General features: G+C 43.7%; 1 protein-coding gene across 2 annotated transcripts in view; it reads right to left on the bottom strand.

Annotated features, from left to right (window-relative positions):
- RAD18 (RAD18 E3 ubiquitin protein ligase) overlaps positions 1 to 15847 on the bottom strand; it is a 152588-nt gene extending 136741 nt beyond the window's left edge. For both annotated transcript variants that reach the window (XM_066351063.1, XM_066351064.1), the window contains exons 1-2: positions 15717 to 15847; positions 8974 to 9055 (exon numbers count right to left, since the gene is read on the bottom strand). In XM_066351063.1, the coding sequence (XP_066207160.1) occupies positions 8974 to 9055; positions 15717 to 15767 (133 nt within the window). In that variant the 5' untranslated portion in view covers positions 15768 to 15847. The remainder of the gene's footprint in view (positions 1 to 8973; positions 9056 to 15716) is intronic.
- Positions 15848 to 16363: the final 516 nt, after the last annotated feature.

The following is a 16363-nucleotide window of genomic DNA, read 5'->3' as shown; positions in this document are numbered from 1 at the left end:
GGGTGATGCCCCAGCCAACCGAGATATCCAGCCAGAGCTGGAAGTTCCAGGTTTTATTCTCAGTCAGGGCACTTAGGAGAAGCAACCATCTGCTTCTCCACCTCTCCCTTGACCCCCCTTCCCCATTCCTACAGTCAAAGCTTGACTGATTTGGGTGCCTTGGCCCCATGTGCTGAGGATGGCTCTGTGGAGCCTCTGCCTCAGGCACTAAAAATAGCTTGGTTGCGAGCATGGTCCCAGTAGGCAGAGCATCAGTCCCAGACAGGGGTTGTCAGGTGGATCCCAGTTGGGGCACATGCAGGAGTCTGTCTCTCTATCTCCCCTACTCTCACTAAAAAATAAAGAAATAGCCTGACCAGGCGGTGGCGCAGTGGGTAGAGCGTCAGATTGGGTGCCAAGGACCCAGGTTCAAGACCCTGAGGTCGCCAGCTTGAGCGCAGGCTCATCTAACTTTAACAAAAAGCTCACCAGCTTGTACCCAAGATCGCTGGCTCGAGCAAGGGTTACTCAGTCTGCTGAAGGCCCACGGTCAAGGCAACCAATGAACTAAGGTGTCAAAACGAAAAACTGATGATTGATGCTTCTCATCTCTATCCATTCCTGTCTGTCTTTCCCTATCTATCCCTCTCTGACTCTATCTCTGTCCTTGTATTAAAAAATAAATAAAATAGCCTGACCTGTGGTGGCGCAGTGGATAAAGCGTCGACCTGGAATGCTGAGGTCACTGGTTCGAAACCTGAACTTGTCTGGTCAAGGCACATATGGGAGTTGATGCTTCCTGCCCCTCCCCCCTTTCTCTCTCTCTCTCTCCTCTCTAAAATGAATAAATTTTTTTTTTTAATATTCATTTTAGGAAGGAGAGAGAGAGGGAGAGAGAGAGAAGGGGGGAGGAGCAGGAAGCATCAACTCCCATATGTGCCTTGACTAGGCAAGCCCAGGGTTTCGAACCGGCAACCTCAGCATTTCCAGGTCGACGCTTTATCCACTGCGCCACCACAGGTCAGGCCAAAATGAATAAATTTTTAAAAAAAATTTTTTTAGCCCTGGCTGGTTGGTTCAGCGGTAGAGCGTCGGCCTGGCATGCGGGGGAACCAGGTTCGATTCCCGGCCAGGGCACATAGGAGAAGTGCCCATTTGCTTCTCCACCCCCCACCCCCTCCTTCCTCTCTGTCTCTCTCTTCCCCTCCCGCAGCCAAGGCTCCATTGGAGCAAAGATGGCCTGGGCACTGGGGATGGCTCCTTGGCCTCTGCCCCAGGCGCTAGAGTGGCTCTGGTCATGGCAGAGCGACGCCCCGGAGGGGCAGAGCATCGCCCCCTGGTGGGCAGAGCATCGCCCCTGGTGGGCGTGCCGGGTGGATCCCGGTGGGGCGCATGCGGGAGTCTGTCTGACTGTCTCTCCCCGTTTCCAGCTTCAGAAAAAAATACAAAAAAAAAAAAAAAATTAAATAAATAAAATAAAATAAATAAATAAAAATTATGACATCAGCCTGACCAGGCGATGGTGCAGTGGATAGAGCATCGGACTGGGATGCGAAGGACCCAGGTTTGAGACCCTGAGGTCGCCAGCTTGAGTGCGGGCTCATCTGGTTTGAGCAAAGCTCACCAGTTTGGACCCAAGGTCACTGGCTCGAGCAAGGGGTTACTCGGTCTGCTGAAGGCCCATGGTCAAGGCACATATGAGAAAGCAATCAATGAACAACTAAGGTGTCACAACAAAAAACTGATGATTGATGCTTCTCATCTCTCTCCGTTCCTGTCTGTCTGTCCCTATCTATCCCTCTCTCTGACTTTCTGTCCCTGTAAAAAAAAAAAAAAAAAAAGGTGACATCAGTGACAACTCTAAGTGACAAAGAAAAAAAAGAATGAAAGGTTAATTTTTCTCTGAGTGGAGTTCGCTGACTTCATAAAAAGTAAAGTCTTTCTTCCCTAAAATAACATAATTGGCCTGACCTGTGGTGGCGCAGTGGATAAAGCGTCGACCTGGAAATGCTGAGGTCGCCGGTTCAAAACCCTGGGCTTGCCTGGTCAAGGCACATATGGGAGTTGATGCTTCCAGCTCCTCCCCCCTTCTCTCTCTCTGTCTCTCTCTCCTCTCTCTCCCTCTCTGTCTCTCTCCTCTCTAAAAATAAATAAATTAATTAAAAAAAATAAAATAAAATAAAATAACATAATTAAAATCTATAAGAGACTTACACCTCTGTCCATGAGAAAGTACAAGGGCCTAGCATTACTCTTTTTCCACAAACAACTAAAACACTGGAGGACCAAAGGAAACAGCTATTTTCAGACTTTGGACAATGGCTAATATGACAGTTCTACCACAGCCCAAACTAGAAAAGCAATTTCTTTTCTTTGCTTTGCTTTTCTTCTTTCTTTCTTTCTTTTCTTTTTTCCTTCCCTTCCTTCCTTCCCTTTCCTTCTTTCTTTCTTCCTTTTTTCCTTTCTCTTTCCTTTCCTTCCTTCCCTCTTTCTTTCCTTCCCTTCTTTCTTTCCTTCTTTCCTTTCTTCCTTCCCTTCCTTCCTTCCCTTTCCTTTTCTTTCTTCCTTTCTTTCTCTTTCCTTCTTTCTTTCCTTCCTTCCATCCTTCCTTCCTTCCATCCTTCCTCCCCTCCCCTCCCCTCCTTTCTTTCTTTCTTCCTTTCTTTTTCCTTCATTTTCAAGTGAGAGGAGGGGAGATAGAGAGAGACTCCCACATGCACTCTGACTGGGATCTACCCAGCAACCCCAATCTGGAGCTGATGCTCTGCCTGACTAGGGCAATGCTCATAACTAAGCTATTTTTAGCACCTGAGGTGGAGGCTCCATGAAGTCATCCTCAGTGCCCAGAGCAGATGTGCTTGAACCAATTGAGCCATGGCTGCAAGAGAAGGAGAAAGAGAGAGAAGGGGGAGAGTAGAGAGAAGGAAGGGTGGAGAAGCAGATGGTCACTTCTTCTACGTGCCCTGACCAGGAATCAAACCCAGGATATCCACATACCAGGCCAACACTCTAGCACTGAGCCAACTGGCCAGGGCCTAGAGACCATAGTGCAGGGAAGAGAGTCAAACAGCAGATCAGTCTTGCTCGTTAAAGAAACAAAGATCAGAGTTCAAGGCAACCCAGGTAATTAAACTTTGTAAGGCAGGCCCTGGCCGGTTTGCTCAGCGGTAGAGCATCGGCCTGGTGTGCGGGGGACCCGGGTTCGATTCCCGGCCAGGGCACATAGGAGAAGCGCCCATTTGCTTCTCCACCCCCCACCCCCTCCTTCCTCTCTGTCTCTCTCTTCCCCTCCCACAGCCAAGGCTCCATTGGAGCAAAGATGGCCCGGGTGCTGGGGATGGCTCCTTGGCCTCTGCCCCAGGCGCTAGAGTGGCTCTGGTCGCAAAAGAGCGACGCCCTGGAGGGGCAGAGCATCGCCCCCCTGGTGGGCAGAGTGTCGCCCCTGGTGGGCGTGCCGGGTGGATCCCGGTCGGGCGAATGCGGGAGTCTGTCTTGACTGTCTCTCCTCGTTTCCAGCTTCAGAAAAATACAAAAAAAAAAAAAAAAAAATCAGTCACTGAATAACTCAAGTAAATTTTTTCACAACTTCAAGTTGATGCTTCTCATCCTCTCTCTGCCTTCCTCTCTCTCCCTCTCTCTAAAAGAAAAAAAAAGTATAAACCAGTGAAATAGAAAAAAAAGACAAAATATGGTATATAAAACAATGAACCAAAAGCTGGTTCTTTAAAAAGAGCAATAAAACTGACAAACTGCTAACTAGAACAATCAAGAAAAAAGATACACATTTCTAGCAGATAGAATAAAAGAGGACATCACTACCAATCCTCCAGACATAAAGAAGACAATAGGAAAGAGTATTAAAAACTCTATGCTGCCTGGCCTGTGATGGTGCAGTAGACAGAGCGTTGACCTGGGACGCTGAGGTCTCCAAAATGCTGGGCTTGCCTGGTCAAGGCACATACAACAAGCAAGCAATGAACTAAAGTAAAGCAAATACAAGTTGATACTTCTCACTCCACCCCCACCTCCTACCCCCATAAAATCAATAAATAAAATAAAAACTCTTTGCCAATAAACTCAACAGCTTAGTTTTTTGTTTTTGTTTTTATTTAGAGACAGACATACAGACAGGAAGGGAGAGAGATGAAAAGCATCAACTTTTAGTTGTGGCACTTTAGTTGTTCATTGATTGTTTTTTCATATGTGCCTTGACTGAAGGGCTCCAGCTGAGCTAGTGACCCCTTGCTCAAACCAGAGACCCTGGGCTTCAAGTCAGTGATCTTTGGGCTCAAACCAGCCACCATGCGGTCATGTCTATGATTCCATGCTCAAGCCAGTGACCCACGCTCAATCAAGTTGGTGAGCCTGCGATCAAGCCAGCAACCTCGGGGTTTCAAACCTGGGTCTTCAGCATCCCAGGTCGACACTCTATTCACTGCACCACCAACGGTTCAACAGCTTAGATGAAGTGGACAAATCTCTTGAGAGGAAGAAATTCAAGGTTGTTTTAACATTCAAAATTCAATTAATGTAGGCCCTGGCTGGGTAGCTCAGTTAGTTAGAGAGTCATCCCAACATGCTGAGGTTGTAGGCTGAGATTCAATCCCCAGTCAGGGCGCATACAGAGTCAACCAATGATGGTATGAATAAGTGGAACAACAAGTCGATGTTTCTCTTTCTCTCTCCCCCCTTCTTCTCTTAAAAAGAAATCAACCAATGTAATTAATCATATTATAAAATAAAGGGAGTAAAGTATCTCCACAGGTGTAGAAAACAAACGACAAAATTCAACACCCATTCTTAAGACAGTGGTTCTCAAAGTGTGCGCTAGGGCGCACTAGAAGATTTCCAGGTGTGCCCTATGATATTCCAGAGAAATATCCTGTTGGGGACCAGAAAACCAACAGGGTTTTTGGAGTTTAGATTTTTGGGGGACAGAGATGTGGGGAATTGGCTGTAAGCTGACAGTCTGCCCAACCCCCACCTCACTTGCCTGATTAGGTTGCAAAAGGCTGTTAAGCTGTGGTGCTGGATTGTTTACACTACCCCCCATGTTCCTCGGAAAGACTGGAGGCAAGTTTCTTCTATCCTTTGTTTGGTGTAAAGTTAAGATGATATGTATGGTGCCTGACCTTTGGTAGCGCAGTGAATAAAGCGCCGACCTGGAAACGCTGAGGTCCCCGGTTCGAAACCCTGGGCTTGCCTGGTCAAGGCACATATGGGAGTTGATGCTTCCAGCTCCTCCCCCTTCTCTCTCACTGTCTCTCTCTCCTCTCTCTCTCTCTTTCTCTTCTCTAAAAAATGAATAAATAAATAAATAAATTAATTAATTAAAAAAAAAAAAAAAGATGATATGTATGGTGGGGGCTTTCTGGACTCAACACAAGAGTAAAAAGAAAGAAATTCTTCAATGTATTGACAAGGAAATGAGTTTGCCTTTCAAATATATGCCCAAACATTGAAGAAATCACTAGGACACATCAGGCTCATGTTTTTCATAAACAGAAGAATGAAGCCTGACCTGTGGTGGCACAGTGGATAAAGCGTCGACCTGGAAATACTGAGGTCGCCAGTTCGAAACCTTGGGCTTGCCTGGTCAAGGCACATATGGGAGTTGATGCTTCCAGCTCCTCCCCCCTTCTCTCTCTCTCTGTCTTTTTCTCCTCTTTCTCCCTCTCTGTCTCTCTCTCCCCCTCTCTCTCTCCTCTCTAAAAATGAATAAATTTTAAAAAAAATTAAAAAAAAAAAGAATGAAAAAACAACATATTCACGCAGGGACCTGCCAAATTTACTAAATCTTACTAAGAATGTATCTATATATATAAAAAGATAACATTTTTGTCGATTTTTTTTTGTTTTTTAACCCCTTTTTTACAAATTCTAAAAAGTGTAACTCAAAAAATGTAACATAAAAATGTTTTTTTAATGTCAGAATAAATTTAATTTTGTCATATTTATTTCATTTAATTACCATAAAAGCACGCTTGGACTTTATTTTTTTTTCTTTAATATTTGACTTAATTATTATAACATATTTCTCAGAAATTTGTATATAGTGTACCTACAATTATTTGTAGGATTTTAAATGTGCCTCGACTTCAAAAAGTTTGAGAACCACTGCATTAAGACAAACAAAAACCTCTCAGTTAATTAAGAGCACAGAGGAACTACTTCAAACTGATAAATGTATGAAAATGTATATATTAAGGACATAACACATACTTGGAGCTAACATACTTAAAATGCTGAATGCTTTCCCCATAAACCTGGGAATAAGGACAGGATGTGGCCTGACCAGGCGGTGACGCAGTGGATAGAGGGTCGGACTGGGATGCGGAAGGACCCAGGTTCAATACCCCGAGGTCGCCAGCTTGAGCGCGGGCTCATCTGGCTTGAGCAAAAAGCTCACCAGCTTGGACCCAAGGTCGCTGGCTCCAGCAAGGAGTTACTCGGTCTGCTGAGGCCCCTGATCAAGGCACATATGAGAAAGCAATCAATGAACAACTAAGGTGTCGCAACAAAAAACTGATAATTGATGCTTCTCATCTCTCTCCATTCCTGTCTGTCTATCCCTATCTATCCCTCTCTCTGACTCTCTCCCTGTCCCTGTAAAAAAAAAAAAAAGGACAGGATGTGCACCTATACCACTTCTACTTAACGGCATATTAGAGGTACTACTAGCCTGTGTAAACACAAAAGAATTTAGGCATACAGATTAGAAAAGAAGAAATAAAACTGTTTTTATTCACACATGACATGATCAGCAAAAAGATGCCAGAGTTAAAAAGTGAATTTAGCAAGATCACAAGATAAAAGGCCAGTGTACAAGTCTGTATTTCTATGTGCAAGGCCTGTGCACTGAGAGCTAACAGCACCGTGGGGAGAAGTAAAGACAAGCTAAAGGCCCGCAGTCAAGGCACAGATGAGAAAGCAATCAATGAATAACTAAGGTGTCGCAACAAAAGAAACCTGATGATTGATGCTTCTCATCTCTCTCCATTTCTGTCTGTCTGTCCCGATGTATCCCTCTCTCTGACTCTCTCTCTGTCCCTGTTAAAAAAATAAAATAAAATAAAAACGTTTAAAAAAAAAAAAGCCCTGGCTGGTTGGCTCAGTGGTAGAGCGTCAGCCTGGCGTGCAGAAGTCCTGGGTTCGATTCCCGGCCAGGGCACACAGGAGAAGCGCCCATCTGCTTCTCCACCCCTCCCCCTCCCCTTCCTCTCTGTCTCTCTCTTCCCCTCCCGCAGCGAGGCTCCATTGGAGCAAAAGATGGCCCAGGCGCTGGGGATGGCTCCTTGGCCTCTGCCCCCAGGCGCTAGAGTGGCTCTGGTAGCAGCAGAGCGACACCCCGGAGGGGCAGAGCATAGCCCCCTGTTGGGCAGAGCGTCGCCCCCTGGTGGGCGTGCCGGGTGAATCCCGGTCGGGCGCAGGTGGGAGTCTGTCTGACTGTCTCTCCCCGTTTCCAGCTTCAGAAAAATACAAAAAAAAAAAAAAAAAGAATGGAGGACCATACCATGCTCCTCTACTGAAGAATCAGCACTAGTCAAGTTTCAGTTCTCCCCACTGAGCTCTAGATTTGGCGCAACCCCAATGTACAGCCAAGGAGGCATCTTTGTAGAAATTTGCGATCTGAATCTAAAATTTATAGCATATACAGTAATGCATATAAATTGCAAACATCCTAAAAGAACATAATAATTTTGATAAAGAAAAACAAAGTTGTAGTACTTACAGAGCTTGCCTTCAAGACTCACAAAAAGCTGCAGAAACTAAGACAGTGATATTGGCACAATAGACATGTAGATCAATGGAACAGAAGAGAGTCCAGAAATAGACCCATGCATGAATGCCTGCAGCCATACCGACTGAGATGGGAGAACTCGAAATGTTCGGTATCTTAACTGCAGTGGTTACATGGTATATGCCTTTGTCAAAACTCACTAACACCTGCATACTTTACTATGCACTTAAAATAGATGTTTTTATTTTATGTAAATTATACCTAAATAAAGATGCTTTAAACACAATCACCAAAACTTATCTTGGTTATTAATGTGAATCTGGCCTAGAAAGGAAACTAACATTTATTAAGGGCCCATAATGTGCCACACACTGGGCTCTGCACATTTCATTCTTACAACCATCTTCTAAGGTAGAAAATGTTCACCAAATTTTTACCTTTGAAGAAATGTTCAGCATTTGCAAACTCATCAACCTAGTGACTTGGGAGTCCCGCGTCAAGCCTAAGTATTGTCTGCCATGCCCGTGTTGCTGCCACTACCATCCCCTTATGTCTTCTCTACAGAAACTTTTCCACCAAAGCTTACTATCCACTAACAGCACTTTTTTAAGTCAAACTTATTGGGGGTTTTTTAACTTTCCAAGACAAATCAACTTGAAAATAGAAGACAGAGAGATCATGAACTTAGAAAATCCATAAACTGCACAGCCAGATCCGCATAATGACAGGCTCACCCCGTGTCACAAACATCAAGCATAAAAAATCTTCACATACTGAACCCATACAGAGAAGTACTGCAGATTCCGATACCAGAGTCTGTCCAACATCACACAGCAGTTAAGTGATAAAACTGTAATACCCATTAGTGGTAGAATTCTCCCACTGGGATTTTTAAACTTCAAAATTCTACACAAACTACTTCTCATTTGAAACACGTATCTACTATCCTGCTAAAAACAAAAATTCTGAAATTTAATATCTAAAAGTACTTGGCAAATAAAGAACCATATATTATGACCAAAATCTTTATTGCCACAAATGTTCTAAAAGCCATAAAAATATCCAAAAGGGAGGTGGTAGAAAATATAGGCTTTGTAAAAACTTCAATATTCAAGGGGAAGTGGTAGAAAAACCTTCTGAAAACTTCAAGATAAAGCTAAAAATGAGAAATAAATGTGTACTTATCTTTGGTGTTAACACTACCTTATATAAAATCACATTTTTACTAGTCCACAGAAACAGTGCATACTTACAGTTATGTGAACACTGAGGAATCATCATGGCAATGTTGAAATACTCAAAGCAAATTCCACACCGCAGCAAATCATCTACTTCCTGAAATGCAAATACGCATATCTATTATATTTGTATCAGAAAGATACCAAGAATGGAATGTCTGGCTCAGAACTCTTTTTCCATCCCCTAAAAAAAAGGGTAATACTTCTCTATCAAATATACAAATACAAAAGCAAACTCCACACAAACTTGAAGGGGATCTGAATAGAAAAAAAAAAACACCCCATAGGACTCCTACACATTCAAATCTCAGGTTACCCAAAACACTTTAGACAGTTAAAGTCTGTACAATACTGTACAGACTCCTATGCAATACTGTTACCCTTCACAAAAGGACTACAATATTCCTGCTCCACTTCCCAAGTGTTTCCAGCTCTTACTGCAAGCCATCTCCTCTTCAGAGCCCATCCCCGAGCCTACAGTCACTGCTAGGGGAAGGTACCAGTAGCCAGTTGGCATAGAGGGGAAAAACCGAATCAGAGAATATTAAAGCCCAACATTAGAAATTATCTAATTAAAACCCCTACTTCACAAATGAGAAGCAGGCACACATACAGGGCATGAATCCAGCCAGGACTAAACTTCCTGTCTCCCTACTGGCTTCTGCATGGTTTACAGTGGAGTCAAATGAGGATGCATGGGAAAGGCTAGGGCCAGTGACAGTGGAGGGAGAAGTGGACAATCTGGAAAGTCAGATAAATGTGTATCAATGTGAAACGCAACCGAACAGGAAAGCATCTATTCCTGCAACCCAAAATCTTTAAAATCATTTAAAAGAAAATGTTATTCCTTTCAATAGAATACTGAGAAGATATTTGAGAGAAGACAAAAAAGAGGAATCTCTCTTATGTACTGATATATGGAAAGATTGCCAAGACAGTATATATGGTATGCTACCTTTTGCTTAAAAGGGAGGAGAATAAATGTATTCTATTTCTATTTTGTACATAAGTATAAAGAAATTCTGAAAAGAGACACAAGTAATAAATAATGGTCAGAGAGGTTAGGAAACTGGATAGAAGAGGGGCAAGTTGGGAGACAAACTTTTCATTTCATGTATTTTTTTTTAATTTATTCATTTTAGAGAGGAGAGGGAGAGACAGAGAGAGAGAAGGGGGGGAGGAGCTGGAAGCATCAACTCCCATATGTGCCTTGACCAGGCAAGCCCAGGGTTTCGAACCGGCGACCTCAGCATTTCCAGGTCGACGCTTTATCCACTGCGCCACCACAGGTCAGGCCTCATGTATCTTTTGAACCATGTGAAATTATTACCTAAATTTTAAAAATACAAACTAACAACAACAACAAAAAAAAAAAAACGCCTGACCAGGTGGTGGGGCAGTGGATAGAGCATCGGACTGGGATGCGGAAGGACCCAGGTTCGAGACCCCGAGGTCGCCAGCTTGAGCACGGGCTCATCTGGTTTGAGCAAAGAGCTCACCAGCTTAGACCCAAGGTCGCTGGCTCCAGCAGGGGGTTACTTGGTCTGCTGAAGGCCCGCGGTCAGGGCACATGTGAGAAAGCAATCAATGAACAACTAAGAAGTCCCCAAGCGCAACGAGAAACTGATGATTGATGCTTCTCATCTCTCTCCGTTCCTGTCTGTCTGTCCCTGTCTATCTCTGCCTCTGTAAAAAAAAAAAAAAAAAAAAAAACCTAATGTCACTAATACTCCATGATGAAATATATATTACGTAGCCATTTTTATAAAATGCTTTTTAAAAAATGCCATACAAAAATGTTCATGTTTTAAAGGAAACATTTTTTAAAAAATCAAAGAACAAATCTACAAAAATAATACATAATAAAAGTACTATGTAGTATAATCTCCATAACAATCCTATGAAGTCTATAGCATCTGTATCCCAGTTTTATAGACTAAGACTAAAGATCTTAAAAGTGGTTGGATCGCCTGACCTGTGGTGGCGCAGTGGATAAAGCGTCAACTTGGAAATGCTGAGGTCGCTGGTTTGAAACCCTGGGCTTGCCTGGTCAAGGCACATGTGGGAGTTGATGCTTCCAGCTTCTCTCCCCTGTCTCTCTCTCTCTCTCTCTCTCTCTCTCTCTCTCTCTCTCTGTCTCTCTGTCTCTCTCTCTCTCCTCTCTAAAAAATGAATAAATAAAATAAAAATTAAAAAAAAAAAAGTTAAAAAAAAAAAAAAAGTGGTTGGATCAAACCCAAGAAATTGACTCCAAAGTGATCCCCAAATTTAAATGCATATACACATTGTAAGTATGTCTGTACATGAACACACACAAGGTAAACTGAAGGAAAATAAGAGAAAACAAGAAACAGTAGCTATCTCTGGATGATAAGCAACTTTCATTTACTCCTTTCTCTTATCCTGAATTTTAATTTTTCCTAGTACATACACATACATTTATAACCTGTCAGAATGAGAAATTTTTGTTATGGTTAAACCAAGGAAATAAACATTAAAATACCAAAATCTTCCATTATTTTAGGTGGTAAGCTACAACTGACACAAAAAGCAAGAAGACTGTGTTGAAAATCAATTAAGAGCCTGACCAGGCGATGGCGCAGTGGATAGAGCATAGGACTGGGATGTAGAGGACCCAGGTTCGAGACCCCGAGGTCACCAGCTTGAGCACGGGCTCATCTGGTTTGAGCAAAAAGCCCACCAGCTTAAACCCAAGGTCGCTCCAGCAAGGGGTTACTCGGTCTGCTGAAGGCCCATGGTCAAGGCACATATGAGAAAGCAATCAATGAACAACTAAGGTGTCGCAACGCGCAATGAAAAACTAATGATTGATGCTTCTCATCTCTCTCTGTCCCTGTCTATCCCTCTCTCTGACTCACTCTCAGTCTCTGTAAAAAAAAGAAAAAGAAAAAAAGAAAATCAATTGAGAGCAGAGGAAGAACTGGAAGCAGAGCCCTGGCATCCAGTTTATTGTGTGTTTTTCTGTATCAGCAATTTTCAACCAGTATCCCGCAAGAGGCAAACTGGTGTGTGGCAAGAATTTTTAAAACACACAGTACATGGTCAGGGTCACGGACCTCTTTTCCCTTAGATTGGCAAATTAAAAAAAAATGATACCAGCCAACACAACAATAGCTGTCCAGTGTGAATGAATCAAAATCATACCTTTTTTTTTTTTTGGTCAGACTGGCAAAATATATATTTATTTATATATTCATTTTTAGAGAGGAGACAGAGAGGGAGAGAGAGAGACAGAGAGGGAGAGAAGAGAGAGAGAAGGGGGAGGAGCTGGAAGCATCAACTCCCATATGTGCCTTGACCAGGCAAGCCCAGGGTTTCGAACCGGCGACCTCAGCATTTCCAGGTCAACGCTTTATCCACTGCGCCACCACAGGTCAGGCAAAACATATATTTTTTGATGTGCTGCAGAATTTTAGTAATTACTTTATGTTTGCCATGAGATGAAAAAGGTTGAAAATTGCATATAACCATCCTCTCCTGGTGGAGGAGTGGTTCTGACACATATGCTAAGCAAGATCTGTGGAAGGTGACACCACATCAGATAAGCTATAACGTTTTGTATGAATTTCCAGTCATGCCATTTCAAGACAGTAGTATGCACGCCACATGTGTCTCGACCCAAACAGAGAGTGGTCAAGGGGATGGCCCAGGATTTCTTTTTTTTTTTTTCTTTTTTTCTTTAATCATTTTTAGAGAGGAGAGGGAGAGGGAGAGGGGGGGCGGGGGGGTGGAAGCATCAACTCCCATTATGTGCCTTGACCAGGCAAGCCCAGGGTTTCGAACCAGCGACCTCAGCATTTCCAGGTCGATGCATTATCCACTGTGCCACCACAGGTCAGGCACCCAGAATTTCTTTAATGTAGACAAAGTGCAAGGGGGAAGAAGGGAATGGGTAAGAAGACAATAATCAGAGTAAAGGTTCTTAAGTTTTTTGGGTCACATATCCCTTTGAAAATGGATTAAACTGTGGACTCTCCTCTCAGAAAAGCATTCATACAAACAAAAAATGTGTAAGTAATCCAGATACCAAAGTCTTTCCATGGGTCCTAGATTAGGAACCACAGATCTGGAGTGAGATTTCTATCCAATATAAGAAAAAAAACTTCAAACAGAGCTACATCTAGAAGCAGCTAATTCTTTGTCCCTGGAGGAGTTCACTCAAAAAACTTGATGAGAAATTGGCAGAGTATATTTTAAAAGGGATTAAAATACTGGAGGGGGCTTGCTTCCCAACCTTAAGCGTTCAATGATTCTAATATGGGGCTCAATCAACTTTATCACTGAACACTCTCTGGTGCTGAACCCTCGATTCAGTGCTGCAGTGAGCTATTAAAGCCACAGAAGATATGGAACCTGGCTCTAAAAAATACTGTGAAAGCCTGACCTGTGGTGGCGCAGAGGATAAAGTGTCAACCTGGAAACACTAAGGTCGCCAGTTCAAAACCCTGGGCTTGCCTGGTCAAGGCACATATGGAAGTTGATGCTTCCTGCTCCTTCCCCCCCACCCTAAAATGAATAAATAAATAAAATATTAAAAAAAAATACTGTGAAAGTTGTAGAAATATATACAAAATGCTGAAATCTACAAGCAGGTAGCTTTACAAGTCACAGAGCTGCCACTTTATTCAATCCAATCCACACAACAAACAAAAAAGGGTTGAAAAGTTAACAGATGTTAAGTGCCAATAACAATGCTTATCTTGCCCTGGCCGGTTGACTCAGTGGTAGAGTGTCCGCCCAGCCTGTGGAAGTCCTGGCTTCCATTCCCCCAGGGCACATAGGAGAAGTGCCCATCTGCTTCTCCACCCTTCCCCTTCTCTTTTCTATCTCTCTCTTCCTCTCCTGCAACCAAAGCTCCATTGGAGCAAAGTTGGCCCGCCCTGAAGATGGCTACATGGCCTCCGCCTCAGGCGCTAGAGTGGCTCCCGACTGCAGCGGAACAATGCTCCAGATGGGGAGCATCGCCCCCTGGTAGTCATGCTGGGTGGATGCCGGCTGGGCGCAAGCAGAAGTCTCTCTTGTCTGCCTCCGCCCTCCCAGCCTCCCGCCCCCGCTTCTCGCTTCGGAAAAATAAAAAAATAATAAAAATAAAATGCTTATCTTCCAGATACCGTCAATCAACTAGCAAATAATTTTGAGCACCCACTATGTGACACACATTAAGTATACAGTAAGTGAGACAGGCTCACTATCCACACACATCAATTCTTTGAACCAACGCTATCAACTGTTTTTTACTCCAGTTTATAGTTGAGGAAATTCAGGCTCAGAGTTTTAGTAACTCAAGGTCACACAGTTAAATGGAGACAGAGACCAGATTTAACCCAGGATCATCAGAATTATGCTCTTCTCCACTGCACCTTAGTGCCAAGGCCACCACAGCCTCAAAACCAAAGCTTTCCTAGATCCTTTCCAATGTCAGCTTTCACAGTGGGATTGTATCTCAAGTTCCCAAGGAGTGTAGATAAAACAGACTATAAAAGGAGGAATAAGACCTCATACTTTAACCTTCCACAAGCCTCTTCACTTAATCCTGAGTCAGCCTTACCAGTAGGTAGGGCAGATAACATAATACCCAAGTTTACAAAACCGAGGAAGAGAATGAGAAAGTGATCTTGTCCAAAAAACGAAAATGATCACACTGTAAGGAGAAAAACCAAGCAACTGATTCTTAGCTAGCACCACAAAATGTATTTGCACTTGACCAAACACAGCAGGAATCCTAGGCTCACCACTATTTTTAGCCGAAACTGAAATGCCTTGCCAAAAACTAAGTAGCCACAAAATAGTATTATTTAAGTAAAATAACTAAATGAAGAGTTGGCTAGTGCTGAGCGTGAGTCCTGATTTCTTTGTTTGAAAGAGAGACCTGCACAACTTTAGTGGAGTTAGGATACGTTAGGAAGGCGTTAGGGCAAACCAGCACTGTTTCTTGAGGGTAATTAGAACAAATAAAAGAGAATTTAAAGGAAACCACCTGCTCCGCCAGGTGATTAAACACATGCTTTTTGATGCAGGGTCCACCCAAAATCATGTCCAGTGTCACTCTGGGAAATTCTCCACTAATGTACTGCGAGAGTTTACATCAAACTCTTTGCAAGGGGTCCCCAAACTTTTTACACAGGGGGCCAGTTCACTGTCCCTCAGACCGTTGGAAGGCCGGACTATAAAAAAAAACTATGAAGAAATCCCTATGCACACTGCACATATCTTATTTTAAAGTAAAAAAACAAAACGGGAACAAATATATTTAAAATGAAGAACAAGTAAATTTAAACTGACCAGTATTTCAATGGGAACTATGGGCCTGCTTTTGGCTAATGAGATGGTCAATGTGCTCCTCTCACTGACCACCAATGAAAGAGGTGCCCCTTCCGGAAGTGCGGCGGGGGCGGAGGGGACCCCTGGTTTACATAATGCTTAGCAGGCAGCAAACCCTCGTAAAGGGTTGTTGTCGCTGTCGTTTTCACTGTGTAGAATAATTGTGTTTTTTCTCTAGGTCATTATTACTGCTGTGGCTAAACTGCAGAACACTCGGTTCCATAAGACCGCCCCCTCAGCTCAGCATATGGAACCAAGGCCTGTCCCCAGCAAACTGAGGCCCAGAGTCACGCGCTCGGCAAGCGGCAGGGCAGAGTCGGCACCCGGCCCAAACTGGCCGATCGCGCCGGGTCCTGTCAAGGCGGGGCTGGCCTCCCTCTGACACCCAGGCGCCCCAACCTCCTCGAAGCACTCACCTTCATGACCTCCATGCCCGGAGGCCACCGAGGCTCGCCTGGGGAGTCCATAGCCTCTCCAAAGGAAGCTGAAGTGTCCCACCACCCACCGGCCTCCGGCGCCCCAATACCACTCGAAATTCCCCGCGCTACTGCTCTACGACAACAGTCCGCGACGCGTCTGCCGCGTGCGCGGAGCCTGCCGGGAGTGGTAGTACGTGGGCGGGGCGCAGCCAAAGATACTAGTATTATGCGCGCCGCAATACTAGTACTAGTGTCTTTACCTCCTAGAAGAAGGTAAAAGGTTAAAAGTCTTACATCTGGTTTTGTACCAGAACCTTAATAAATAAATGCCTGTGGAATGTTGGGGAAAGACGGGTGGAAATCAAAACAAATCCAGTCCTTACAAATCTTTCATGGTAGGCTAATGCCTTCTCCTTGGGGTTGCACTTCCTAATTACTATAATTATCTGTCCCTGCTCTGTGCAGGCATTTTCATATCTGTTAGTTCCTCTAACCCCATCACAATACTGGGAGGCAGGCATTATCAAATATCAGTTTACACAAAAGAAAGCTTTCCGCTCAGAAAAATAATGAGCTTTTTCTTGGGTCAGGGTCACACTGTATTATTCGCCAAAGTATACAAACAGAGCCTCTGGACTTTAAAT

Source organism: Saccopteryx leptura, chromosome 10, assembly GCF_036850995.1.
Source record: "Saccopteryx leptura isolate mSacLep1 chromosome 10, mSacLep1_pri_phased_curated, whole genome shotgun sequence".
In the NCBI taxonomy this organism is placed as follows: domain Eukaryota; kingdom Metazoa; phylum Chordata; class Mammalia; order Chiroptera; family Emballonuridae; genus Saccopteryx; species Saccopteryx leptura.
The sequence above is the reverse complement of the archived record's forward strand: the minus strand, read 5'-3'. Positions and strand labels throughout refer to the sequence as shown.